This window comes from Colletotrichum godetiae, assembly GCF_030913485.1.
Source record: "Colletotrichum godetiae strain CBS 193.32 chromosome Unknown BDP55scaffold_7, whole genome shotgun sequence".
Taxonomy (NCBI): Eukaryota; Fungi; Ascomycota; class Sordariomycetes; order Glomerellales; family Glomerellaceae; genus Colletotrichum; species Colletotrichum godetiae.
Genome location: NW_026851255.1, coordinates 751811 through 778396, shown reverse-complemented (window position 1 = coordinate 778396; position 26586 = coordinate 751811). Strand labels below are relative to the sequence as shown.

Genomic DNA, 26586 nt, shown 5'->3' with positions numbered 1-26586 from the left:
TACGGAAATGAAATGTCAAATTCGTGTTTGCGTGTAGTCGTGATGCGGTCCGGGAAAGACAGTCAGGTAAGACAGATATCGTAGCCTGTTGAAGAAGAGAAGGGCGGGGAAGATATGAGACTGAAGTGAGGTGTGAATGAAGCGAAGAAGTTAGTAATAGGTGGCACGCGGTGGTCAGCCCCAGAGCATTGAATGACCGTGTACCTGGTGTTAGGCGGAGAAAGGGCGTGGTAAGTAGTCTTTCTACCTTATGCGTCTTGTATGAGTATCGGAAGGAACACACGCTGTGCTGAAGGTGTCTGCGAACGTGTAAATCACAGGTGATGGCCGGGTAGCTGAATGTCGTGATGTCGCCGAGGAAGTGGATGGGCACCAGAGATGGGTTGGTGAGTAGGGGTATGCAATCTAATCACAACGAGGCAGATATGCGGCATCTCATAGGGAAGGAACGACAGCAGTGAAAAAACGACGTGCAGTCCGACGTGAATTCTGCGGGGCGAGTAGCACTCACACTACATGTCAAGAAAAAATCGAAACACCAGGCAAAGACGGAACTTGAATTTGGGTGTGGTTCCAAATGTTGCAATCATGAAACCCGTAATCCATTTTCAGACGCCTAACCCAATGCCCATTGCCGTAGCCATGACCCGGAACCTCATTTCATTTTACCGCAAACAACTTTTTGAATCGTGTTGGGGGAATAATTTACTCGTCATCCTCCTCCTCCTCCTCAGCCTCAGCGGTGGTCTGGGCGATACCTTTGTGGTACGTTAGCGTGAATGCTCAATATCACCAATGGGCTATTGACGACTTACGGTCCAAATCACGCTGGCCGGACTGGGTGATGCGGCGGCCACCCTTCTCCTCGTCCTTCTCGAGGACACCGATCTTCTCAAGAGCCTGGCAGATCTTGCGGTCGACAGAGCCGGAGGCGTCAACGTGGTGGGAGGGGCGGACACCGCGGTTCTTGGCGGAGCCGTGGACCTTGCGGAGGCGGCCGACACCGACGGTCTTACGGACGTAGATGTGGCGGGCGACGGAGGCGGCGCGGACGTAGAACCAGTCAATGTTCTGGGGAGGGAGCTCCTTGGCGGGGCCGGTCTTGACGATATCAACCCAACCTGATGGTAGTCATTGGTTAGCGATGATGCGATGAACAAGTAGGATATTGTGTGGAAGTTAGACATACCGGGGATGGGCAGCTTGCCCTGACGCTTCAAGAAAGCGGCGTACGCGTTGATGAACTTCTGCGCCTGCACCGGAGAAAAAATTACCAATTAGCATGATTCCGTCATCAGAAGTCTTTCGACTCCCTCGCGCCTGCTCCGTTTCCTCAAATTGTGTATCCCTGCTCTCCCAATTGTATCCCTCGCCGACATGTCCTCCACAACTCGACGAGCCCGGCCTGCTTTGCACCTCCTGTCGTCACTTCGTATCTCTCTTTCCTCCCCCATGTGTCACGGTCGCGACATCCGCAAGATGCACCGAGAGGGTATATTTCAACAACCTCAAAATGTGGATCAAGCTTCGGGGTGTACTCGCGAGCTCGTGACCGGAGTGCAGTTGGCGCAATGGGCTTTCGAGGATGTGGCGAGGACAGTACGGTGTCATCGGGGAGTACTCTTGTGGTGATCTTGGTCGCAATTCGAGGGTCCGAAGAAATCTTGCGATTCTTTTGTTTTTGTGTTCGGGCTGAGAAGTCTCCAGACGGAGAAGAACGTGGTGTTAACCTACATCGACATCGCGAACGTTGATTCCACCGGCCATTTTTGCGGTATTGGTTGGGTATTGGGGGGAGAGGGGTGGATTGGGTGCGGCGCTGGGCGATAAAATTTGGCGATGAGGTCGGTCGGTCAACAGGTCGAGAGGCGCAAATGCACGAAAGTTGCGATGGTAAATTTCTGGTGGTTCTCAGAGCTTGGCGCAGGGCTTCCTGCCCTGCGGGGCGATGGGTCACGTGTATAGCTTAGCCAAAAGTTTTTGTTTTCCTCTATCACATTGGTGACCGGGCTTTCACCGAATCCCTACATCAGGTCCGAGCGCTGATTATCTAAGATTTCGAGTTCAAGGGCTACCCCACGTGGGGCCAACGCTCGAGTCAATGAGGGGGCTCACGCTCAGGACACTAGAGAGAGCCTCACTCTCATGACTTGATATTATTCCGGAGACATCGAGAAAAATAATATCTCCTTGACTCTACCATGGCCACCGAGGCTTCGAGGCTTTGTGTTATGTTTTGAGCTGCCATGAACAAGCATGATCGGCCACAATGGTCAATATTTATCCGACTTTCCTGCTATCACAGTGTCACCATTTGTCGATTTTCAATCCAAAGCAGTTGCGATCGCATACATTCATTCTATCACTATCCCTATTATGTGCCTCACCGAGAGGCGTATGCAAAACTCCTCCTAGTGCAAAATCCAAAATGCCTCCGAAGGGAATATTTTCCACACCGTGCAATAAACACAGGCTCACCGACCTAGGTATCATTTTCACCCATTGCCCTTTTACCATAATCCGTTTCCCATTCCAGTTCTGTTTTTCACCAGTTCTACATCTTCCGTTTGCGCACAACGATCGTCATGGTCAATCCGTCACACCTAGGCCCAGTTGGCCAAGACAGCCATCACACAAGCACCGAGAGCGACACAGCCGAACGCAAAGAGCTGCACCTTGAGCGGTGAGTTTCTCATCTGCGGGTTGAACATGAACTCGTGTGCCAGCAGCTCGACCAGACCCGTGTACATCAGAATGCCGGCACTGATAGAGTCGAAGATTCCGTTGACAAGAGTCTGTGTCTTGGCGCTGCTCGGCTGAGCGGCAATGCCAACGGCAATAGCGATGGGAGTCGACAGGCCGTAGATGATGGCGAGAATGTGAGGCCAGTAGCGGCCGTGGGAAGGCCAAGTGGCAGTGGCAAGTCGAGAGCCCAAACCGAGACCCTCGAAAAACTGGTGGAAAGTAAGGACGATGAGAAGGACGACGAGCTCGTCGCTAGTGGCGAGGACGAGTCCAATGAAGATGGAGTGGAACACGACACCGAATTCGAGGATGAAGATGGCAATAAGCTGGCCAGCAAGGCCATTGTGGGTGTCTCCCTCAGTGTGATCACGAGCGTGGCCTAGATGATCCCTTCCACCGGGCGGGTAGCTAACGTCGTCGGGAAGTCCAGGCACCTTCTTGGGGTCTACAAAGCCAACGCCCCTCTCAGCATCGTCGTGGGGGCAAACCTCGGTAGCGCTCGTCCCATCGGTTCCAATGTCCTTGGTCTTGTTGGTCATGCTTGAACTGTGGCCAAGTTCGTGGTCATGGCTGCCGAATGCAGACTGGGCGACGTTGGATGCGATCATCTCAATCAGGAACATGACCATGACGGTCATCAGACCGATGGCAAAAGCCCAGTCGTAGCTGCCCAGCATTGGCTCCAAGCACTCATTGTGCAGAGCCTCGACACCAGGTGACAGCAGATGCATCCAAGCGGTTGCGATAATGACACCGGTACCGACGTATTTGAAGATGAAGAAGGTCATCTTGGGTACATGCATTCTGGTGGTCCTGGCCAGGAAGATGGGGAGGAAACCGCCGAGAAGCGAAGCAACCATGATGATGAAGATGGAGGCGATACGCAGTCCCTTGTTGCTGAGATCGACGGCGGCGGCGCCGCACTCGTTGACGGCATCGGCACCTGAACCATCATCCTGGCGGAGGGCGAGGAGCTTCGCTGCTGAGATTTCCAGAGGATTCATCTTTGCTGGACTTTTTGTTGACTACGTTGCGGGAACCTTGCGACGGGTGCTTGCTTTAAGGCTCTGACCTTGGTCACCGAAGATAGGTATGCACCCGGAAGGCCGTGACAGCAAGGTCGACGAGCTTGAGGTACAGATCGTGGTACAGGTTGGAGCAACGGCTTTTTGATCGACCGGAATATGCGTCAAGACCCGACGGAATGGATCCGGAGCCTGTGCGTCTCCGAGAAACTGGTTCGAATGGTGGCTAGATGCGTGTATCAAGGTGATACGACAGGCCAAAGTCGTCGGAGAGTCGCAATGAGATGGCGACAGGGAGGAATAAAGATGAGCTGTAGGGTGGGGGAGAGAGGTGTGCGTGCTGGAAGATGGGTCCTCGCAGGTCTTGGCTCGCAGCTTGGCGTCTTGGTAGATGGAGAGGAATGAGGCTCCAAGACAGGCGCTGGGCAGTATATATTATACGCCAAATGCAGGGGATACTCTGATGGAGTCGATGAAGAGGTGGAAATATCTTTGACGATTCTCAAAGGGGGGAAGGGTGAGTGGGCTGCGGTGGTTGCGCGGCGTACGGCGTTGCAAGATGTGTCGAGAACCCGGATGGTCGTCGGTCGCGGAGGGGGGTTAGGAGGGCATAAGAGGACGGAGGGAACCCCCGCTTAAACAGCAAGGGTGGACTCAACGAGGACGGAGGAACCACAGAAGCAAGCGGGAAACCCGGCACCTTGCAGACCAAAGAAAGAGAAAAGATCTTGTTTCGGTTCTACCGTCCGGTGGTGGTTTTTTCTGTGGTTCTTTGGGATGGTGTGGCTGATCAAAGGGAGACGTCAAGGTGGATTGTTGTGTGCTGTTTTTCTTTGGGACTCTCGATCGATGTTCTATCGCAGGCCGCCCTGATAGAGAAGTACGGAGTAGGTACCAAGAAGAAGTTTTTACAAGAGGGAATTATTGGACGATGAGAGACGAGAAGAATATCCTGACTTGCAGGGAACCCCTTTGGACAAGTCGATGGCTTCGGAGCGGACAAGAAAAGCTGTCTAATCTTTAGAGTTTCGACGGTTCACTTTTTCGAAGTTGACGGCGATACCGAGCAAGAGGTACCTACCAAGAAACGAGCTTTGCAAACTCGGAGAGAACCTGGAAAGACCTAGGAACGGTTGACCAGAGCGGCACAGTCAGGCGCGGACGGCAGGCGCAGGGACGGGCACAGGCGGATGCGCAAAATAGGAAAATGAGGACCTTGATGGCCAAACGTCGATGCAGATCCACTTTCGCACCTTGTTCTTACCTCACGGGTCTCTTATCAAAGACGACCCAACACCTGCTCCCCTGCAGCTTCCGCATTCATGAAACAAAGATAGAGCAGCGCAAATCGGGCAATATGTACATGATAAATGCTGTAATTGCTGTCAGCTATATCCTCCATCATGAGCAAGATCATGTAATCCGTGATTGTGAAGCATTATTGCTAAATCAGCTACGTCTACTACAAATGCATGCAGCTGTCGCCATGGTGCAAGAACGACTGGATGTTGGCCAACGCACCTGCGCTGACTGACTATCAGAGTGAGGACCTTGATGGTTAAGCTAGTGCGGAGAACCTTGATGGCCAGCTTGCGGACCAATGAGAGGCCGAACAAATTGGCACAAAATCTGATGGCGTGGGGCACCCGCGGCCATCTAGCGCGAAGGACCAAGGATGGTGCCAGTTGGGGAGCTGACAGCATCCAGGAATGAAGTGGGATGTCTTGACGTCGCGAGGAATGTGCTCATTATCACGGATAGATACTCACTCAATGGCGAGTGGTATCGCTGATTTTGCTGTATTGCTCGAAAGAGGCAAAAACACCGACATAGCTAAAGCATAATTCTGAATAATGATTGGGGATCAATTCTCGTGGAATATGTTACGGCTGAATGAATTGAGACAATTTGAGAGAAAACTGATGTTCAGCCCTCCTCCCATCTGCCACACATCTTAGACAAGCATGAGCACGTGTCATGTCTGTCAAGTGCTCTGTGAAGTCTTCGGTACATCTTCAAGTGCAGTACAGATAATGGTACGCCCAGTGGCGCTTTGAATGCGAGTGGCTTCCATCGTTGATCACCGCAACGCCAAAAAGCTTGGCCCAAGCCGTTTCTGCTAGTCAAGCTTCAGCCAAGCCGCTCGCTTGCTTCCGTCCATGATCCCGTCATGAAGACCCCAAAAGATCGAGGTGGGATAATTCTCGCAAGTCATCAAAGACATCGAGACCCAACCCGACACTCAGCCACTACTGAGTTTTGGTTGGACCCTGCCTGCTTCCATTTCCGAGAGAACAAGCGTTACAGGCGACGTTGCATTCTCTTGTCCCCCTTTCATGCAGCTACCACGGCTCTTCCAACGCCATCCTGCATCGATAGTCACGGCGTCACCTCGGGTTGCGTCCAAGGAGACCCATAGCCACGAAGCCGGTATCTGTCGAGTCCAACCTTGACAGACGGTGGCTGCTCAGGTGCTGCGAAACTCCTAATGCAGGCGTGCCAGGATGCCGGGAACTTCTGCCACGCGCCGACTGCCTGATTCTGCGACCGAGGCATCGGGGAGAACGTCGCATCGGGGAAGATTACCGGTGGGTACGTGTAAAATGGCAAAGAAAAGCCCAATTAACTCAATTTCATGATGAAAATTGGATTTCCACGCCCACCGTGCGGAACGGCGAGTCGAGCTTGCGCAGGTCGATGGCGCTGCCGAGACTGAACAGGAGAGACTTGACCCTCCCCTCCCACAGGACCCCAATCTTCATGTTCTGGTCCAGCCGCGCCTTGATGACGCTGCCATATTCATCCGCGCCCTTGGGCGACCCAGCTGTGCCGGCATCCGCCGCCAGCGTCGCCGCCTCCTTCGTCCCATCCACCGCAGCAGGATCGTCGTCCAGCCTCCACTCCATCTTCGCCTGAAAGCTGCGTTTCTTCGGCTTATTCTTCCGCTCCTGCTCTGGCTCTTCCACGACAAGCCTCGGCTGCAGCTTGGGAGCCTCGGGTTCTTCGTCCAGCCTCCACTCCAGCTTGGCTTGGAAACTGCGGTCCTTTCTCACAAAGCTCTCGGCCGAGAGGGCGGGCTCGAGGTTGCGGGTCAAGTTCTTGCGCCACAGCTCCATGCCCACGGACCAATCGCTCTCGTAGCTGTATACGTTGAAGTCCATCCTCGTCGCGAGGCTACAGTGCTTGCCGGCCACCACCGCGTAGCTGGCGCTGATGTTGCCCATAAGAGGGTTGATCGTCATCGTCGCCGTTAGCGGAGTGCCACGATGCTCCGGGAGCGTCGCAAAGCGCCCGCCGAAACTCACGCCGCCAGACTTATTAAGCAGGCCGTAGTAGATCTCTCCGCCAGCGCTGAAGCGTCCGTAGATCCGTTCTTTCGCTTCGTCCGTGGCTCCGCCCAGCTTTCCGCCAGCCCGTAGAGCTTGTATATCTTCTGTGTCACCACCAAAGTTGTATGCGCCTCTGAAGCCCAGCAGACCGCCGTCGGACGAGCCTAGGCCTTCGACGGCGTACCTACCGACGTCGTACTGAGCCATCCCCAGGACCGTACCCCCGTTGCGCAGAAACTTTCCCGAGACGGCGCTGAGCTGGAGTTGCAGCGCGGGAGATATCCTCTTCACGACTAGGGCCTCGAGCATGGACTCGGGGAGGTACAGGCGGCCATAGAGCAGGGAGGCGGCGGCCGGACTAAGGAGGGGGTATGGCTTCCAGTCGGTTCGGGGTGGGAGATCGGCGAGCGGTCGGTAGGAGCGCAGCAGCGCCGGCAGCGGTATGGCATCGGATTGCGGGGTGAGGTGCGCGCGGAGGGGCACCGAGGAGTAGAGGTAGGAGATGGAGCCGTCGACTACGCCTACGGAGCCGAGCTGGTATGATGTCGCAAAGTGAGGGGTCGCGAGAGAGGAGAGCGTGAGGCGTAGGCCCTGCGGTGTTGGGAAGTTGAGGAGTGCTGCCGATGCCGTAATGTGTCAGTGTTTGTCAAACGTAGAGTATCGCGAGAGAACCCTGCGCCATTCATCAAGCCTACCATCTGCAGTTGCGTTGAGCGTCGAGTATGAGTTGTCACGGTTCCAGCCGGTGGCGTCGTAGAACGCGCTCTGCACGTAGCTCATGAACTCGCGCATGGTGGGCGGATGTTCAAGGTTGCCTCACAGGGCAACGTGCTCGCGACTTGCTATTGTTGCAGGAACATTTGCTTCGAAGCGCTGTGGGGTGTTTCGCGGATTGACACCGGGATGTAGCTTCTGTGTCCGTTGCTTTGGTTCCGGGTAAGTTCTGGCACCACCGGCCCCTCGGAGCGGGTCCGGAGCTTCTCGATTACATAAGCACGGTTTTCTTCGGTGCCCGAGAAGCATTTTACTTCAGCAATCACCTCCAGGACATAAGGTAACTCGCAACAGCTTCGCTGAGTGGTAATTGGATGCCCATTGAGGCACAAAATTTGTGTCTCAAAGTCTGGTTTGCTGTGGTCAGGGGGGATGTTCAAGAGCAGGCCGGTATCCTCTCTTCCTTGGTCCACCTTATCTGCGAGCAACTCCATGTGCGAAATGGATTAAAAGGACGCTCCCCGATTGGTGGCCTTGACCGTCTACTTCATAACCAGGACCTTGTCACCTTACTGCTGCTGGCGATATGGATAAGATGGACTTGCATTGACACCCGATCATGTGAGGTAGTCCCGTAACTTGTGAGACAGTCCGCCACAACCTCTTCTCTCCCGTGAATTACCCCAAGACTAAGGTCGCCTGCTTAACCCGAATTATCAAACGACCATCTTAAAAGACTTCGGCATACAATTGCGAGCAGGGGTGATTTAATCCGTTGACTCATAAATCAATTCAAGAGACACACGCATCAACGGCTCTCTGATGCAACCTAGGCATCAGCATTCTCTGAGCAGATTTCTTATTCGGAAATACGAGCTTACTGCTTCGTAGATCCAGAGTAATGCTGGTCAGCATCTTCTCGTCGAAATGCTAATGATACGATGCATCATACGCCCGAGGTTCGTCTTTCACGTGCAGCGTGCCTTCCATACCGCATGCTTGGGAATCTATCTCACCTCATCCGGCTTAGTTCCTAGAGGTGAGGCACAGCACAGTGAGTTGTTATGTACTCTGGGCGAAATTTTCACTCTCATGGGCCTGGAAGTCACGCCCATGTCCGTGGTAAAGAGCGTTTTGCCCCGGTCCTTGGTTGTGCGAGATCGAAAGCCATCTAACGAGGTGTGGATCTTGGTGTTGTTGGTTCACAAGCATGATTGGACAGAAGGCGCGTCCTGACCAATGAAAAGTAACGTTTGGCCGATAACCAATTTGTTTGCGGAAGAAGCAGGGCTGAAGCACTGCTTCGGCTCGTCGAGAGTAACTTGGCTTCGATCCTGTCTTCAGCATCTTCACTTGCTCCTATTACCGAGTCTCAATTCCCATTCCTTGGTAAGAGAGGAGAGGCAAGTACTACAAGATCTTGGGCCTCAATGAGAGTGAGCCCTGAACGCCGTTACTTTCACGCCGCACAATTACCTGCGCAACTAAAATGGTGTTATTATCGCCCCTGAAGAGGCGCAGTCCCGCGCCGACCAACGCAAACTCAGTCTCCAACGGAAGTACCAACAATGATCGACTTGTCACAACGGTGACGCGAAAGAGGGCAAAACATACCCGCACTCGCCTTGGCTGCGGAACTTGTCGGTAAGTGAACCTTTTGGCTGCAACATCCAAACACCGTGCCAATATACGCCTTTCTATCGATACAGTCCAAGTGCTACAAGAGGCTTGTGGACAGTGAGAGTAGCAAGCTGAGTGAATATTCTTCGGGCACAGGTTTCGCCATGTGAGATGTAGCATGGAAAGGCCTGCATGCCTACGATGCAGCTCTACAGGAAGAGTCTGCGACTTTGTTGTAGACTCAAACAATGAACGACGCAATTCGCTTTTAGCAAAGAGCGCATACGTATCAATTACGCCCCGGTCGAACCCTAATGATGCCATCTACCAAGCAGCCCCGCAAACTGGCTGCTGAATCAACTTTTATCAAGGCCACTCAGCTCCAGAGTTTGCCGGATACTTCGACGTTGAGTTCTGGAGCACCACCATCTTGCAACTCAGCTACCGAGAACAGTGTGTCCATCAAATGCTCGTTGCAGTTGGTTCTCTCCACGAGTATCTGAAGTCTGGCTTAGTCCAACACTCAGAGCCGAATGCCGTCAAGCTGTACAAATTCGCCGAAGCAGAGTACACGAGCGCTGTCGGTCTTCTCAATACGCACATGACCCATCGAGGATGGTCAGCTCTCGAGGTAACACTCGTGTGCTCTATTCTAGGTATCATGTTTGAGTGGCTACGGGGTAGCTATCAGGATGCTGTCCGACATCTCACAAGCAGCTTCAAAATCCTTTCAACATGGTTATCCCACAACGCACCATCATCAAGTACCACCTCCTTTGGATCTCCAGGCGGCCATCTGATACGGAGTCAAATAAAGCCAATCTTCCATATTTTGGTTGTGCAATCAAGAATGTTACCGATACCCCCCAGCGTTCCGCCTAGGGTAGTCCAACCCCCGGAGCAAACCCTGCCCGAGTTTTCTAATGTCGCACACGCTCGAAACGTTCAGCTCGACATCTTGACATATGTCCTTGTGGTCCCGCCAAAAAGCGCAGGAACCAAGGGGAGACCCCCCCTGATCGTAGCCGGACCTTTGCGCCATTGGTCCGACAACTTTACCCACTTCCTCTCACAACAACCTCACCTGGCCTCCGATCCCCGCGTAAAGATACTCAAAGTATGGCGCATAGTCACAGAGCTGATCTCTCTGTCCCATCTCTCCTCGGACGAGGGCTCACCGCACGAGCTGGTTATGCAACTCTCTACCTTCCTGGATGACATTGAGAATAGGAAGATTTCGATCGACGTAGGAGCGGTTGCGCTCTTCTTTTACATCGCTACTTACTGTCGCCATTTCGAAACCCACAGTCGAGTCATTGCTTTACTGAAGTTGGCAGGTGGGCCTTGGGGACATCACGTTGCTACCAAAGCTCAACAAGAGTACTCTAGAATAGAGGATAAAAACTTAGGACCTGGAACTTCTTGAGCCAGTTCCTGCGTTGACCCCCCGAATGATTGATCTAGATCAAGATATTGCGTCTGTTCAAGTAATTCGGAATGTATTTGAACTTTCCAATATGGAGAACGTTGTGGTATTTACTGGCAAAATCTACGCTTCATTCAAATCATAAGTACATGTATCTATGTCGGAATCGAAAACTTGGCCTGTGTTCAGAGAGGTCATGACTGGGCCCACTGAGTAACCTTCTGGAAAATCAGCTTGGCATCTTGCTCACTCGAGGACATCTCAGAGTAGTATCGCTGAAGATCGTCCTCGGTTGGCAGTGTCGCTCTGTAGTATGGCACGTTCATGTCGAAAAGTTGTCTTGACAGCTCTCCGTAAATCTCGGGGTGGCCTTGAAGCGACAGCACGAGCCCAGAGTCGGACAGAAGAACCTCGTTTTCCGGCGCCAGTGGCTTGAAGCCGCTCGGAACGTCCTGGACAAAGCGTTTGTGGAATTTTGTGATTTTCTAGTGGGATTGGGGCGTCAATGGCTGGGAACTAGGGGCTGATTACAGCTAGTATATCTCAATGGAAGGGGACTTACTAGCGACTCCTTTCCAAAAACTGCTTTGCCGTCATCGTTCAGAGCAAGGTCCTCGACGCCAACCTAGGGTGTTCACTTAGCATTTGCCTTGGAAAGCCTACGCGTTTCTCGCGCCGTTGCCCAACACTCACTCTTGGATGTTCAAAACTCCCGACCTTGCCAGAGAGAGCTGTTGCGATTGCCTGGTGACCCCAGCAGATGCCGAGCAGCTTCGTCTTCGTGATGTGTTGCTGCTCCACCACTTGACGAATCCATCCTAGCGTGGTGTCAACCCAAGGCTCATAAGTTGCCTGGCACAGGTTGCTCAGTCCGCCGGTGATGATGATGAGATCGTAGTCCACAGGCGCAGGGAGGTGACCGTCTTCCTTCATCGGTCGGTATGCGTCGATGATTGCATCTGGAACTTGTTGCAAGACGTTATCTCGAAACGACTGCAGCATCCCCCTATGCTTTGGCTCGTCGATCTCGTAGGCCTTGACGATGGCGACTCTAAATGGAGTTGCTTGGGGTAATGAACCCATATTTATGCGAAATGTGAATTATAGCTGAGCCTTCGTTCTTTGGCGTGGTGTAATGTCTATGTGGAGTGAAGTTACGGTCGAGGTTTGTAGGTGTTGCAGTGCGGCACACTCTTGATAAGAACGAAGTGGGTTGCTCCGTGTTCTTGAGTCAATGCCGTCGGAGTTTCGGACACATAGATAAGCTAAAGCGCGCTCCACCAGCCCGGCAAGGTGGTCCGGCTAAACTCGGAGCATTCACTTCACACCATCTCCGGGAATCGGACGCTGGAACGTTAATCACGAGGCTCCCCGAGTCCATGTAATTAGTAATGAAAAGAAGCTTGGTCCGTCTTATCTACTGCCTGGTGCCCTACGCCTACCAGTTATGAGCAAGTTTACAATCCGCCATGTGCGCCCTGTCTTCCAAATGGGTCGGTCATGCTTCTCAATGTTTACTTGATGAAGCTTAGCCTCAGCTGCCCGGTCTACTGCTGCTGTGGACCCGCCATTGTAGCTTCCGCTTTGAGCCCTGCCATGAGTCAAAAATAACCCCGCGGTCTGGGTATGGGGTAAGCTTAGGCGATGTCATGGTCTAGCCATCGATGTTGGTCCCTGCAGGTGGACCAGAGTAATATGGCCGAGAAAAGCGGCGAACAAAGAGCCTTTGAGTTGCCGTTCTTACCCCACATCCCCGGTCCCGGATCTTGAGACATCACGTTCAACGGCTCCGATTACCGAATCAGGAAACTTTTCACCACATCGTATGAACCAACCTCAACATCAGGAACCAAAAGTCTCAGACACACGAGGAAGTTTCTCATAGCACAAAAAATGAGCGGCATGAACGTGGGGGAAATTAGGACAATAAGGGTGATGTCAGTCATTGTTCTACGCAATGGCTGTGGCGAGGGTGCACGGCGGGGCAGCTTCGTCTACTCAGCTACTGTGTAGTTATCCCTCGATAGCCCGTATAAATATGGATAGACTGATATTTTTGATAGATGACTTAGCTCGATATTAGAGCTGGTCGCTCAAGGCGAGTCGTTGTCGTGAATGACCGGGATCGCCATTCTACCCGGTGAACTGTTTCCAATCTGTGGCCCAGATGGGGGATTGTGGTGCATCCTACCGTCTTGGCAGCCTCCACAGATCGCACCCCATTTCCAAGACACGCCAACCAACAGCTAGGAAACCCCTACGTAATGCCTAGAGCTGTGGATTATCTTCAAGAAGTCACCAACAAAGTTCAGCTTGCGACCGAGTTGAGTATGCTGATGTCGCCCCCTCCATTACCCTTTAATGACTTCATGTTGTATTCCAAAGGTAGAGTTTCCTAATTCAGGGGCTTTTGGCGGGCTGAAGGGAATGAGGGCTCATTTGTCGTTTTCAGCGACTTCGAAAGTCTCAATGGGCCGTCTCTTTCTCAGCTCGTTGGATGTTGCCAAGCAACGCCAATGCAACCCTGCCTTGCCAGCTCGCGCATCGCCTCAATTCGGGACTTTGGTATGCTTGTTGGTGCCGCAGAAGGATGCGCCGCTGATTATGATGTGTCGCAAAATGTCTTGGAAGCGCGCGTCCTGTAAGCCTCTTAAGGTCGGCGGCAACCCACCATAACAAACATCGTGGGAATCGCCAATTGTCTTTTTCGACCTCGTGAGCTGCTGTTTCAGAGCGTTAGTTGCGAAAACGATGGTGCAGCTTACGTCGATCTTTGCACGAGCTCTACTTTTTGCGGCGCTTGCGGTCGCCGCTCCGGCCGCGTCCACACCGCCGCTCCGGAGACAAGTCGTGGGCGACGAAGCTTGTGCCGAGATTGGCAGGGTTTACGACGAAGCAGTTTCGGCAAAAACTACGGGTATGTTATCGAGGTCCTGTCTGATGTCCCATGTTTTACGGCCTTCTGTTAAATATCAGGGCACGGTGCATTCTCGCACTCATCTTTGCCGTGTCCCGCGAAAACTTGCGGCAGGGGAATCAGGACAGGCAGCGACGGCAGAGACACCAAATGGAACGTGGGCTGACTCTTCGCAGATAATGTTGTGGTGAAACCCTCTTTGGCATACCAGTGCCTTCGATCAATCCCCGTGGATATTGAGAGAGATACCGCACTTGTTCACTATCTGAGACCATGGCTTGAATACCAGAGCACTGTTGATATTCTTCCAGCCCCGCCTGAAGAGTATCTTTACCCCGGCGTCGACATCTTCGGTGGCCTCGACAACATTACGCGTTCACTCGAGAATGAGGGCTACGAGTCTCAAATCGACTTTACTATTGATCTTTACAGGCTGATTAACGTCAAGCCGCGAGATGGGCACTTGTCCTGGTCACCTGTTTTGGGTGTTCTGATCAGCTTTTCTACTCCAGCCTTGTTCGTCTCCATCTCAGAAGATAGCATCAAATCTCCTAGGATCTACCTTTACTGTAAGTATAGACTTTCAACACTGGTATTTACCCTCTTGGTCATGCCACCTTCTTTCGCAAGACAAAATGATGAACGAAGGCGAAAGGAGAGATCAAAAGTCGCCATTCGGGCACCACTAACGTAAGTGTCTACTAGCCGACTACCAAAAGAGCACGGAGCAAGGATACAATGCTTCAGAGGTCAAGTCCTTTGATGGCGCGCCTATTGTCGACTACGTTCAGCAACGGTCTGTCGATAACTCTCGAGACCAAGACCCTGATGCAGCCTACAACGAGCAATTGTACAGCGCAGCGCTAGCGAATGTTCTCGAGACGACAGCTGCTGGCAGACATCTACATACAACTCTCAGTGACGAAAGCCTCGTCGAATTCGCCAATGGAACGGAGGCAACTATCGTCAACAGAGCTCGCATTGTTGCAAACTTCTCCGGCATTACGTCTGGGCAAGCAGTTCATGAGCGCTTTGAGGTGCCGCGCGATGACGGCGAAGCGGAAGTAACCCTCAATACCACCAGAATACCATTCTCTCCTGCCTTAGCGGGGTACCCTGAACCTTTCGTCATCCACGAAGACAAGTACATCAGCGGGTACCTCTTCAATGAGTCGACTCTGAGAGACACAGCTGTCCTGGCTGTGAATGTTTTCATGTCCCAGAACGGAACTGCTAGAACCGTTCTTGAGGCGCTCGAGGACCCTGTGGAGTTCACGAGAGTTGCTAGCGAATTCGTCAACAACAGCAAGAGCCAGAACAAGTCCAAACTTATCATAGACTTACAGGGCAACGGTGGTGGTCTTGTAGCCAACGCCATGAGCCTATACGCCACACAGTTCCCAGAAGCTGGCGCAGAGGCGCACATGAACATGCGGCTTCGCGCGCATGCTGCTTTGAACTGGGTTGGAAGTGCTGCCGAGAGACTAGGTGCAGACCCGAAGACCCTCCCTTACCCGGTTGGTTTTAATGGCTTCGTCGACGAAGACCTAAGGAACTTCACGAGCTGGGAGGACTTTTACGGTCCCGAGACAATTGAAGGCAACAACTACACCAATGTTGTACAGCCTCTGGAAATATCCTACGCTCGCACTGGGCTGCCCGGCATCTTCGAGATCCCCGAACCGTGGTTCAAGCCAGAGAACACAATCATTCTCACCGATGGTCACTGTGCGTCTGCTTGTGCCTACGTTGTCGGCATGATGACTCGCGAGTTAGGGATACAGGTCGTGGCTATGGGAGGTCGACCTATCGACGCGCCGATGCAAGCTGTCGGAGGAACCAAGGGCGGACCAGTCATTTCGCTAGGGCCCTACCAGACCCTTTATCCTGCCCTTGGGGCATTCATCAAGCCTCCAGATGAGATCGACATGACACCTTTTGCCGAGCCGAACCCCCCGCTCGCAGGTTTACCTACGGATACTTGGACTGTCAACTCGGCCAACATCTACCTTGACGACGATCTCGATGGCGTTCCGGTGCAATTCAGGTACGAGGCGGCAAATTGCAAGCTCTACTATACTTGGGAGACCTTGACAAACATGACCAGTCTGTGGACCGCGGTGGCAAACGTGAAATGGAATGGCGCCAAGTGTGTACCGGGCTCGACCACCAATGAAGATGACACCATAGGATCAGTGCCTGGGTATACGGACAAGGTTGTGTCCAACTTCAAGTGGGCAGCCGGCCCTGGAGACGTGAATGGGGCGTCAGGGTCCGGCAATGGGGAAGGCGGAAACGGTGGTAACAATGAGGAGAGTTCCAGTGATGAGGACCAGAATGCTGCTGGTTCGCTCCGGGCTAGTTGGAAAATGTTGGCCGTTGTGCTATCTGTCTCTACGGTGCTGTTTGTCTTGTGATAGAAGACCGCACACCTTACAGAGATGAGCGAATGGCACCGGGGAACAAGGCGAATAGATCAACCATATCTGACTCAAATTACCGTGGAAGCTGCGCAGCTTACTGCCCATATCTTCTTCCGATCGGATAATAGCAAGACAAAATGAATCGCATCTGTGCGAAGCGTACTGGATCTTAGGAAATAGGGGTTGGAAACTCTGCGATACCAAAATAAGGGGCTAAGGTGTTGCCCCTTACATCACATTCATCCGAGGAATGGCTCGATTGAGTCCATGAAACTTGGTGATCCCGGCGTTGAACAGATACTCTGGACAAACTTGACAACTCGTTTACCGTAGGCATTTGCTATCTCGTCACCGTGCCATCATTCAAGCAAATTAATACCGATGTCAGAGACTCCGCATCCGCTGGAACCATGTGTTGGCGATCGATACCTAAATCTCATTTCAACTGGCCTAGCGCAGGTATGGGGATTTAGCTTTTTGTTTGCCTCCGGCATTGAGCGCGTCATCTCAGAGACCTCTGCTACACGGCCTTGGTCGAAAGGGGCTTGTCTCCCAACATTTTGAAGACGTGAGTGTCTGGGGCTCCGAGCTCCTTTCGTCTTGGAATGGATTTAACTCCCCAGCTCAACCTTTCCAATACCCTGCAGGTCTCCGATCATGTTGTCTGCTTGAAATCACTGCATCAATGACAACTTTGCTGAAAGCCTCACTGGATGGTGGCCATCGACGCCGAATTCTCATGATGGAGTCGCAGAAACCCAAGAGCCATGATCCGGATCTCCTTGCCGTTATTGCGAAGCTGCATGACGAAGGGCTTGGAAACTATATTTAGCTCCCCCGCATTGTGATATGTGGGAGCCAGCACTCATACATCGATGAACTGGTCATTGAGACAACCACGGATCTTTGGGATGCGTTGATCTCCCCCCGCCCTCACATAAATCATCGCTCCGTCTCTGCCTCATTTGACCGTGGTGGAAACTCCCGGGCTCTTTTATGGACGCGACTTGATCTTGATGTACAAAGACAGACACGTGAAAGGAGAATTGACCATGTTGTATTTGGAAGACCCTCGAAGTATCATGGCGCTTGTGACAACGGGCAAAACCGAAGATAGGTTTCAATCACTTCCGGCACTGGCACGCAAGCTTGATCTAACTGGAGGTAGAACTCTTGCGATTCTCATTGACCCACTCGATGCTGCTGAAGATACGAGCTCACCAACAGGGTACTCCCTTTCGAGTGACAAGAGTCAGAACTTCTCACGAAAGCAAAGGAAATGTACGCCAGGTTCCCGTGTGATTTTGGCTGGCATTCTCAGATCAGAACCGAATCTCTACGTGAACTTTTCGAACCTCGGAGCCTGTCGAGAACCTCCTCATCTGCATACATCTGGTCGCCCGGAGACCCAGATCACCGCCAAGGTAGCCCTCTTGGCTGGCGACTCGGCGGGGTCTTCAGCAAATTTACGCGCCTCCAGCTTTCTGGTCTTGTCAGCAACTTGGAAGCTTGTGTCAATGGGTACAAGAAAAGGCTATAGGATACACCCGACATTCTGGCCCCTGTGGCGCTGCAACGGCAACGCCTGCTGAAAGTAGCTTCGTCATACTCGTCCTTGATGAAATCCGCCATTGATGCCTGCTGCGACGACGAATTCTTCCACGAAGAGGAGAGCGCCGATGATAAGAAGTTCAGTCAGCGTCTTCGAGCCGTCAATCAAAACATCATCGCGGAATTCGGAGAGCAAATGCATCGTGAGGACCACACCCATGCCACCGTGGATCCAGCTGTGGAAAATGCAGAACGACCGAGTCCGCTTTTAGCATTCCACCCTATAAACACGAACGCAAATCATGTGAGAGATCTGATGGATCAAAGCAAAGGACGACAGACTCCTGGTAGTGTCAATTCTTCCGTCATTTCAGAGTTGATAGTTGAGCAATGTCAACATTGGGATCGGATTTTGGACAGCTTTACTTCTCGTATCATCGAGGCTGTTCGATGCACCTCGAAGAGTATCATCGAACATGATTCAGATGGATTTAACAAGGACTTCAAGAACAGTTTTTCGAGAAACTGATTAATCAGCTCGAGACAGATTTTCGTCACAAGACCTACGAGTTGGGGCCTGCGTCGGCGGCTCGACGAGAACTTGATACATAATGGCCAAATCGAGAGTTCTAGGTCACTATTCATGTGGCATAATGGGATGGACTAATGTGAATGTTGCTCCCAGATAAAGAGATTCGAAGTTGACTTATTTAATCTTTACACAGTCTCTTTCAGTTGCTTTTTGAAGTTGAGGTGAAGGGCTGGCCCAATGATGTAGGTGGAAGATGGCAATCAGCACGTTGCCAACTGCCCTGGGCTACACGCCTAGTCCAAGATCGTTCATAGAAAGGAAAAGCATGTACAGATATGAGTGCCTAGTTTGTACTTGATTACATTCGAGTAGCACGTGTCGCATCGATACAGGCATGTGGATCACCCCGCAACACTTGATCACTGTCCAAGTCCCGGAGATTCTCTGCTTTTCCCTTCAGAGCAGTTTCCACGTCTCTGATAAGCCCAAGAGATGCGAGGATATGAATTGAGAATGATCCAAGGTGATTCCTACTCAAGAATCGCCTACTTACTTGCTTATTAATGAGTGTTATGTTTAAGCAAACATTGAAGGAATGCGGCGTAGGGAGCACGGTCAAATAGGCGGCAAGCTGGATGTCTGCTATTTTGCACAATTGATGAGATTTAGCTACCTCGCATACAATGCGGTTCTTGATGCCGATTGTAGAAATCAAAGAATTTCGTTGGTATTGTGTGACTTGAGAGTATTGCATGGGCTAGGCAATTGGCTAATAGCATGGTGAGACCACGTCCAAAAGAACCCAATTCCACAGGTGCAGTCGGTCACCAGAACTCATGACAGATAAGTAGTCCGATAAACGCCGCTGCCAGGGGAAAGCAGGGTTGGTGCTACTTAAGCTCAATGGAGAGATACGACGGAGATGAATTACTCTCTGCGGAGACTCCCTTGTAGGGCTAGTGCGGCTTCTCCTGATATGGCGTTTGAGCCGTGGGAGCTCGCAGCGAGAAAAGTCAAAAAGAATTAAGCACTCTAAATCTGAAACGCTTCGGATGCCCGGCTTAGAGCGCTCCACTCGCCCTTTCGGATCCGGCACGGCGTAAACGGCACGCAGGCCTGGCCAGGCTCTGCCCCAGAAAGATCGTCCTCACCCAGGCAAAGCCAAGACTTTGGCAGCTTGGGTGATGGAAACAAATCAACTTCATGTCTTAAAAGGGTGCTTCGGTTCCAAGAACTATTCATGTTGACATGAGTATTGGAATCGTCAACATAATATTGAGTTAAGCATCGTTGTATCTAAGATTGCAACGGTCGAACCTTAACCTAATCACTTGGGAGTTGATGGTTTAATGACACGATCCCGGGAGTGCGCTGATTTCAAAAAGTAACGTGCTCATTTACCCGCGTGGTTGGCCCAATATTTGCCCGCTGCGCCGCATCCCATCCTTTTACCTCCCCGGGAAATCTAACCAACAGAGGAGTCACAAACATCAGACGAACCACAAGGCGAGGCGCCAGGAGAAGTGGCGAACCGCCAAAAGAACCACTCTAGAACGCCGCCAAGGAAATGAAGGAGGATAAACCAAATGAAGGGAGAGCAGGCAATATCCCGGTAACACCACTAGATCGTGCCTCGCGTGTCCACAAACAAGCAATTCTGCCCCTCACGTCACCACCCACGGGGGCCAAGCCGGTGCGAGAGGGCGATGGGGCGATCCAGCGAATGCGGTGGCCCCACGAATGCCATCCATGTAGCAGGGATCTCGACCTTCACCGTTCCGGCCAGTCGGCACCATGATCGGTCTAGGTTGTATTGGGACGGTAATCTCAACTACAGGAGTAACGCAAATATAAGATCTCGAGCCAGACTTGTTCTCTGAGAGGGAGAATATCGCTGTTCGTTCCATACCACCAAGTTTCTTCTTTCCCCTCGTTTAGGGCCTTACACTCTTTTGCATCACCACGTTCATTCACAAACTTTAGTCACTCCTTTTCAGACTTACACACACTCTTTTTTACCCTGAATCTGGAATTCATCATGAAGGGACTCATCCTCAGCACCGCTCTCGTCAGCGGAGCTATGGCCGCGGCCGGCCCCTACATGCCCTGCGGCGGCAAGGGATTCACCGGCGAGACGACCTGCGTGTCCGGTTACACATGCACAGTCCAGAACGATTACTACAGCCAGTGCGTCCAAGGAAGCGCCGGCGGCGCCGTCAGCGCTCAGGCCCAGGCCACCACCATGAAGACATCGACGAGACGGTCTTGTAAGTCCAAATCGGCTTACGCCAGCGACGTCGCGCCTCATGTGCCCACGACGACTAGCTCGCCTTCTTCGACCTCGGCCCCGGTCGTTGCCGTTTCATCACCCGCGAAGCCCGTTGACACCAAGCCAGCTTCGTTGACGTCTACTCACGCCGCCTCCATCGTTATACCGGCCAAGTCCTCTTCGGCTGCCCCCGTCAAGCCCTCGGCTACTTCAGCCAAGCCTTCTGCCGCTGAGGTGAAGCCTACCACCACGGCTGCCAAGCCCTCGACTACCGCTGCTTCCGTCACCACCAAGGCTACTTCGTCCTCGAAGACTGCCGCCCCTACCTCGGCGTCCGCCCCTGCTGCGTCCGCTTCTTCAACCCCCGTCAAGAGCGGAAAGTTCAAGTGGTTCGGTATCAACCAGTCCGGTGCTGAGTTCGGTACCGGTGCTATTCCCGGTGTCGTTGGCAAGGACTACATCTTTCCCGACACCAACTCCATCACGGTGAGTCAAGAAGAACTGGAGGTAGATTGTGGGTCTGATGAGTGACTTACATGTGATACCTTAGACACTCATGAACGATGGATACACGACCTTCCGGGTCAGCTACCTCATGGAGCGACTCGTTCCCAGCGGTCTCACTGGCTCATTCGACGCAGCCTACCTCGCCGGCCTGACCAAGGCCATTGAGCACATCACCTCCTCCGGCGGCTACGCCGTTCTCGACGCCCACAACTACGGCCGCTTCCAGAACAACATCATCACCGACACCGCCGCCTTCAAGACCTACTTCACCAACCTGGCGACGCAGTTCAAGTCAAACGCCAATGTCGTTTTCGACACCAACAACGAGTATAACTCCATGGACCAGGACCTCGTCTTGAAGCTCAACCAGGCCGCCATTGACGGCATCCGTGCCACTGGCTCCACGAACTGGATCTGGGCCGAGGGTAACTCCTGGACCGGTGCCCACAGCTGGACGAGCGTCAACGACAACATGAAGGGCCTGACGGACCCCCTCGACAAGACCGTCTACGAGATGCACCAGTACCTCGACAGCGACAGCAGCGGTACTTCCGCCGACTGCGTTTCCGCCACCATTGGCGTTGAGCGTGTCAAGGACGCCACCGCGTGGCTCCGCACCAACAAAAAGGTCGGTGTTCTCGGCGAGTTCGCTGGCGGCGCCAACGCTCAGTGCAAGGAGGCCGTCGCCGGTCTGCTCGACTACCTCCAGGAGAACAGCGACGTGTGGCAGGGAGCGGCATTCTGGGCCGCGGGCGCGATGTGGGGCTCGTATATGTTCTCCTTTGAGCCCGAGACGGGCACTGGATACAACTACTACAACGAGTTGTTGAAGACCTACCAGTAGAAGGGGAGGCATAACCGCTATGCCTATGGCCTAAGGAGGCAGCATCAACTCAAAGAGAAGTTGAGTTTAATTTCTTCTGTATAAAGTAAAACGTTTTCAGAACACCCCAGAGCGGATGGCTGGATCTGTGGCTGATGGCTTGAGATGTCGCGATGGCTTCAACCATCCAAGGGTCGGGACACGTCGCGTGACCCGACTACATTATCATAACGCCGAACGATGGAAGACTCTAGCGCAGCCAGATATTTCAATTCTTGTATTTAACAATTCAATCAATACCTGCGCTGACAGGCAAATCATTTCGGTGCCCATTTGACGCCCCTTCTCAATCCTCATGATCGGATGCTCCCGGATGTGGAAGGTGCTCACTCTCCCAGCTACAGTTCAATGCCTCTAAGAAGTCTCCTTCAAGCTTTTCTAAGATCAGCTAAAGTACCAAAGTTCTTCACGATGCAGATGGAATGGTTGATGTAGCGCGGGCTAATGCGCGTAGGAATTGCCCATGCAGGAACAGCAACACCACAGACCAATAACAAAAGTTTGTGCCAGAAACAGGACCAACAAAGTACCTGACTAGAAGACAAGCTTCTAACAAAGTTCCTCAGGCTGGGGGCCGAGGTCGGGTGCATCGTGTCGCCATGGTGCTACGGTCAGATTTGGTGTCACCGCGGGGGCTAAAAACGGGTATGCCCCGGTTTCCGCAGTCGCTAATCGGAGTCGACGTTAGCATTACCTACTTAAAAGCCAATACGAATTGCACAGCTATATGAAATAAATAAAATTTTCTCCGGAAGTAATATACTACTATAGAACTTAAATTTAAGTATAGATTATACTGTTTAAGTTTATTTTGCTATCTAGAAAACCTATTAAAAGATGGTTAAGAAGGGTATTACTTTTATTTTTTACCTTACCTAATAGTATTTTATCTGTTATAGGGTCGCTAAGGTCGGGATATTTTCTCTTAAAGTGGTTAATAAGGGCTTTATATATGCCTTAAGGTTGCTTAATAGGATATCCTATAAAAAAAATTAGAAATCTTTTATACCTAGACGTCTTAAGGTTGCGTCTATAGTAGTGATCGTCGTTATGTTCTATAAAAAAGGTTGCTCTTAAGCAACCCGACTCTCTACGAAACCGAAGGAACCAGGGACAATGATTTCATTGACAGTTGCTTCGTTGCATTACCCCCCTTTCACGCCAATCTACCTCACAGGATGCCTAATGACAGGGACAATGGGAATAACAATGGGTCCGTTTGCAAACAGTATTTCAAGTATTTGGCGCATGTGCTTCTGCCTCTTTCAAGGCCTCCCAGAAGCGATTCAGACCTTCTTGCAAAGCAGCTTTGCCGACTGTGAACGTCAGCCGAAACCACCCATATTCCTCCGCCATATACACATGACCTGGTGCAACCAAAACGCCATGCTTCATGCAAATATCGGCTATTTCTATCTCGCGCTGTTTGCATGTCTTTTCAAAAGTACATTCTACGTCCAAGGAGTCAAGTATGAGTTGATGCTGAGAGTCCTTTGGCGAAGTGATCATGTGCCGAAGGTCTACCCAAATAAAGAGTCCAGCATTTCTTTACACATAATGATCAGTCAAGGGATTCAGAAGTATCTCACCTGCCATACTTACGTGTCGAAATATTGAATTTTATGCTCACGCAAAAATGAGGTTGTGATACGGTGGTTTACAACCATGCGCTCTGCTTTCTCCGCCGTAAACGTGGCGAGCCAGGATTTGTTTTCTAGCATAGCAGCCCACACATCCTGAATGAGGTGCGGTGACCATGAGAAGATGCTTTTATCGCAGTTAGATGACTCGTCTCATCCAGGTCTGGCGGGCATACATACCTAATACTGGATAGCGCTCCCATAACCCCTTCGTTCCTGGTACACACAAGTCCGAGACGTAAGCCGTTGGCGCAGAAGTCCTTGCTAGCGCCGTAGAGGATATGGTGGCTAGTCTCGTCGATAATTCCGCTCAAGTCAAGAGAGAGAGTTGAATGAAAAGGGACAGCGTTGCGAATGGCTTGATTTTGGAAAGTTGACTTGGCATAGATCTCATCAGAGATGAAGTGTAGGTCGTTCTGACCACATGCCGAGGCAAATACTTCCAAGGTCTCGGGTGGCTATTGCAATTAGTTTCTGGGAGAGTATGGACTGAGGAGCACAAACGTAGCATCTTCCTAGAGGGTTATGAGGGCTACGGGCATGTGAGTATTTTCTCGCCCTCCTGCACTCAGAGGAATGTAGGATGAACAACTGACTTGGAAATTAATAGAGCCTTCACTTTGATGCCGTTACTTTTGGCCCTATCGAGCGCCCTGGCTATGGCCCTCCTGTTGACTTCGGGGTCGAATAAATCGTCGAGGGTCGTGTATCCTTCGATTCCAGTGTAGGAAACACCAAGCACCTGAACATTACTACGGTTTAATGCGTCGACCTTGAATCCGTTATACAATGGCTGTGGAATCAATACAGCATCTCCTTCATCGCAGAAAGTCCAAGCCAGTGCATCGATAGCACTAGCCAGGCCTGGGGTGATGAGAATGTTACCAATACCAAGAGGTTTTCGGGGCTTGAATTCGTCTGTTAAGAATTTCGCGGCTGCAAGGCGTAGGCGGTGCGATCCTCGTGGTCCAGTGCTGTAGGTCAAGTGGTTCACTGGAAGAACGGTGATCTACACGTTTCGATCTCAGAGATGAGTCATCTTGGCAAAGTTCAGGCTTTACCTCTTGTTTAATGAAATCCGCGATCTCATTGTGCATCAGACTATTCTCGGCTAGGCGGAGGATGACACTGAAGAGTGTAAGTTTGACGACAGGAATGTGATGAAGGGCTACTTGCGTCCCATTGGGGTTTTCTGGAGTCCACGGGTTGCCCATAGACTTCTCTCGGGGGCCCCAAACATCGCGTAAAAGCAACCCTTCAGCGCCGCGTGCAGAGATGTGATAATCTGCCACCGTCGCCGTTATTTTGTCAAAATCCTCGGTTGAAATCATGGTAAATGGGCTGTTTGGCTAGCCCTCGTTAGTATGCAGTTGCAAGACTGTATGTACTGTCTTACTCGTCTGAAACTATCAAGCCAGATTCTATCCCTAGGCCTAGAAGGGGTCATGCGCCATGTCACTTACGTTAAATTGTCTCTAACATGGAGGGCTCAGACCTGAAATTAACCGAGTCCTAAACGTACTGATCATTCGATGGAAGTGAAGCCGCTGATGCACAAGTGGTTCCGCTTTATGTACCTTATGATCGAGTTGGCCGGCGGCTGCCGAGGCGTAACAAGCCACCATAGTCAAGCCGCCGGCCTATTCAGCGAGCAGATTGGAGACCGGCGAACCAGCAAAAAAAGGCTCCTCGCCGCCGGCACATGGACGATTTCCACGTCATGCTTATCAATCCATCCATGCAAAGTTTACATTTAGGCGCCATATGTCTTCACGTCATTAGAGGGGCAAGTCCGAGGGAGGATGACAAAGCAAACAAGAGGAACAGATGAAAGCTGGAAAGTGAGCGAACGCTCAAGGCAATGCAATTTGTATTGCTCACATTTTGTCGGCTGGATACTTTCAAGAGGTCTAGCACGATATAACTACCCTGCCCCTACACGGAAGTCAAGATCGCATTTTATCCCATTAATATTGAATTTGTTCCCTGCCAACCTTGGTGCAAATCTCACAACATACCAACACGCACCATGCTCACGAAGGAGACGGCTGTCATGCTTGCCAAGTACAATAACTGGGCCGACCAAGTACTTTTCGCAGCGATCCAAAAACAACTGCCGTCTGAGGCGGTCTACCAGCCGCGCACAACTCTCTTCAAGTCCATGATGGGCACACTCAACCACAATCATCAGGTCGACCTGATCTGGCGTGCGCATCTACTCGAAGAGGACCACGGCTTCTCGACCCGCCGCGATCTGTTATACACGAAATTTGAAGAGTTGGTCGAAAAGCAGTTTGAGGTCAACCAATGGTACATCGATTGGGCGAGCAGGCAAGATGAGGAAAGCTTCAGCATACGATCCAAGTTCCATTACGTCAACGGCACACCTGCAGAGATGACTTTGGGTGGCATGTTTCTGCATGTTATCAACCACAAGACCTACCATCGAGGTTGGGTTAGTGAGATGTTCTTCGAACACGGCACGAATCCGCCCGAGACCGATCTCTGTGTTTACTTGTGCCAATAAATCGTCTAGGTGTCCCCGGATCCCCCGCCGCTTCAAACCTGGTGAGCTGGGGTGAGCGTGGGTGAGCGGGGTGAGCGAGTGGGTAAGGAATCGGGTTACGGGAACGAGGTCACTATTATTAAGACTTAGATAATTACAAGCTTTCCGTAACGATTATATGCGCGTATAATAGTTTTCAGTATTATGAAGTACGGCTTTACTAAATGAAGTTAAAGAGCTATATGGGACTTCGGAGGCGTAATCCTCTCGCCTAATAAAGTCCCAATACCGCCTTAATTATGAGATTACTTGCCAGGCAGCAGCTTGGCGGTCAGCGTTGCCTACACAATGTGTTGTTCGTGATGCCTTGGCCTTACCAAGTATTAGAACAGACGAATTAGACAAATCCGACGGTTTTCGCCAGTCGTAATATGACCATGAAGGTCATTAGAATCTTTCCCACGGCAGATGTGGTCAATTTAGGACGTCACAGGATGGA

General features: G+C 51.7%; 10 protein-coding genes across 10 annotated transcripts; 5 read left to right on the top strand and 5 right to left on the bottom strand.

The window, feature by feature from the left end:
• Positions 1-458: 458 nt before the first annotated feature.
• On the bottom strand, positions 459-1965 carry BDP55DRAFT_652001 (40S ribosomal protein S19). The gene is made up of 4 exons (XM_060574093.1): positions 1735-1965; positions 1190-1253; positions 816-1121; positions 459-758 (listed from the first exon to the last, which is right to left on the bottom strand). Exons 1-4 carry the CDS (start codon positions 1765-1767, stop codon positions 706-708), a joined length of 456 nt encoding a protein of 151 aa, XP_060433604.1. The 5' UTR covers positions 1768-1965; the 3' UTR covers positions 459-705.
• A 638-nt stretch (positions 1966-2603) lies between these two features.
• Positions 2604-3749, bottom strand: BDP55DRAFT_545463 (ZIP zinc/iron transporter; the record flags this gene model as incomplete). The annotated part of the gene is made up of 1 exon (XM_060568577.1): positions 2604-3749. The coding sequence occupies one exon, from the start codon at positions 3747-3749 to the stop codon at positions 2604-2606; it is 1146 nt and encodes a 381-aa protein (XP_060433603.1).
• A 2654-nt stretch (positions 3750-6403) lies between these two features.
• BDP55DRAFT_545427 (uncharacterized protein) lies at positions 6404-7891 on the bottom strand (the record flags this gene model as incomplete). Its single annotated transcript, XM_060568572.1, has 2 exons — positions 6404-7716; positions 7795-7891. The coding sequence occupies 2 exons, from the start codon at positions 7889-7891 to the stop codon at positions 6404-6406; spliced, it is 1410 nt and encodes a 469-aa protein (XP_060433602.1).
• A 1578-nt stretch (positions 7892-9469) lies between these two features.
• BDP55DRAFT_382711 (uncharacterized protein) lies at positions 9470-11120 on the top strand. The gene has a single exon (XM_060567173.1). The coding sequence runs from the start codon at positions 9900-9902 to the stop codon at positions 10857-10859; it is 960 nt and encodes a 319-aa protein (XP_060433601.1). The 5' UTR covers positions 9470-9899; the 3' UTR covers positions 10860-11120.
• On the bottom strand, positions 10957-12223 carry BDP55DRAFT_382698 (class I glutamine amidotransferase-like protein). Its single transcript, XM_060567172.1, has 3 exons — positions 11553-12223; positions 11422-11484; positions 10957-11344 (listed from the first exon to the last, which is right to left on the bottom strand). Exons 1-3 carry the CDS (start codon positions 11940-11942, stop codon positions 11054-11056), a joined length of 744 nt encoding a protein of 247 aa, XP_060433600.1. The 5' UTR covers positions 11943-12223; the 3' UTR covers positions 10957-11053.
• Positions 12224-13610: 1387 nt separating this feature from the next.
• On the top strand, positions 13611-16193 carry BDP55DRAFT_545417 (peptidase S41 family protein; the record flags this gene model as incomplete). Its single annotated transcript, XM_060568569.1, has 3 exons — positions 13611-13776; positions 13953-14345; positions 14482-16193. 3 exons carry the CDS (start codon positions 13611-13613, stop codon positions 16191-16193), a joined length of 2271 nt encoding a protein of 756 aa, XP_060433599.1.
• Positions 16194-17648: 1455 nt separating this feature from the next.
• Positions 17649-18367, top strand: BDP55DRAFT_651984 (uncharacterized protein). Its single transcript, XM_060574092.1, has one exon. It carries the CDS (start codon positions 17818-17820, stop codon positions 18277-18279), a length of 462 nt encoding a protein of 153 aa, XP_060433598.1. The 5' UTR covers positions 17649-17817; the 3' UTR covers positions 18280-18367.
• Positions 18368-20139: 1772 nt separating this feature from the next.
• On the top strand, positions 20140-22339 carry BDP55DRAFT_701788 (glycoside hydrolase superfamily). Its single transcript, XM_060577931.1, has 2 exons — positions 20140-21037; positions 21102-22339. Exons 1-2 carry the CDS (start codon positions 20321-20323, stop codon positions 21900-21902), a joined length of 1518 nt encoding a protein of 505 aa, XP_060433597.1. The 5' UTR covers positions 20140-20320; the 3' UTR covers positions 21903-22339.
• Positions 22340-22895: 556 nt separating this feature from the next.
• On the bottom strand, positions 22896-25247 carry BDP55DRAFT_651979 (pyridoxal phosphate-dependent transferase). Its single transcript, XM_060574091.1, has 7 exons — positions 24758-25247; positions 24643-24709; positions 24178-24590; positions 24086-24113; positions 23762-24039; positions 23544-23708; positions 22896-23487 (listed from the first exon to the last, which is right to left on the bottom strand). Exons 1-7 carry the CDS (start codon positions 24910-24912, stop codon positions 23175-23177), a joined length of 1419 nt encoding a protein of 472 aa, XP_060433596.1. The 5' UTR covers positions 24913-25247; the 3' UTR covers positions 22896-23174.
• A 79-nt stretch (positions 25248-25326) lies between these two features.
• Positions 25327-26388, top strand: BDP55DRAFT_651969 (DinB family protein). Its single transcript, XM_060574090.1, has one exon. The coding sequence runs from the start codon at positions 25611-25613 to the stop codon at positions 26106-26108; it is 498 nt and encodes a 165-aa protein (XP_060433595.1). The 5' UTR covers positions 25327-25610; the 3' UTR covers positions 26109-26388.
• The last annotated feature ends 198 nt before the right edge of the window (positions 26389-26586 follow it).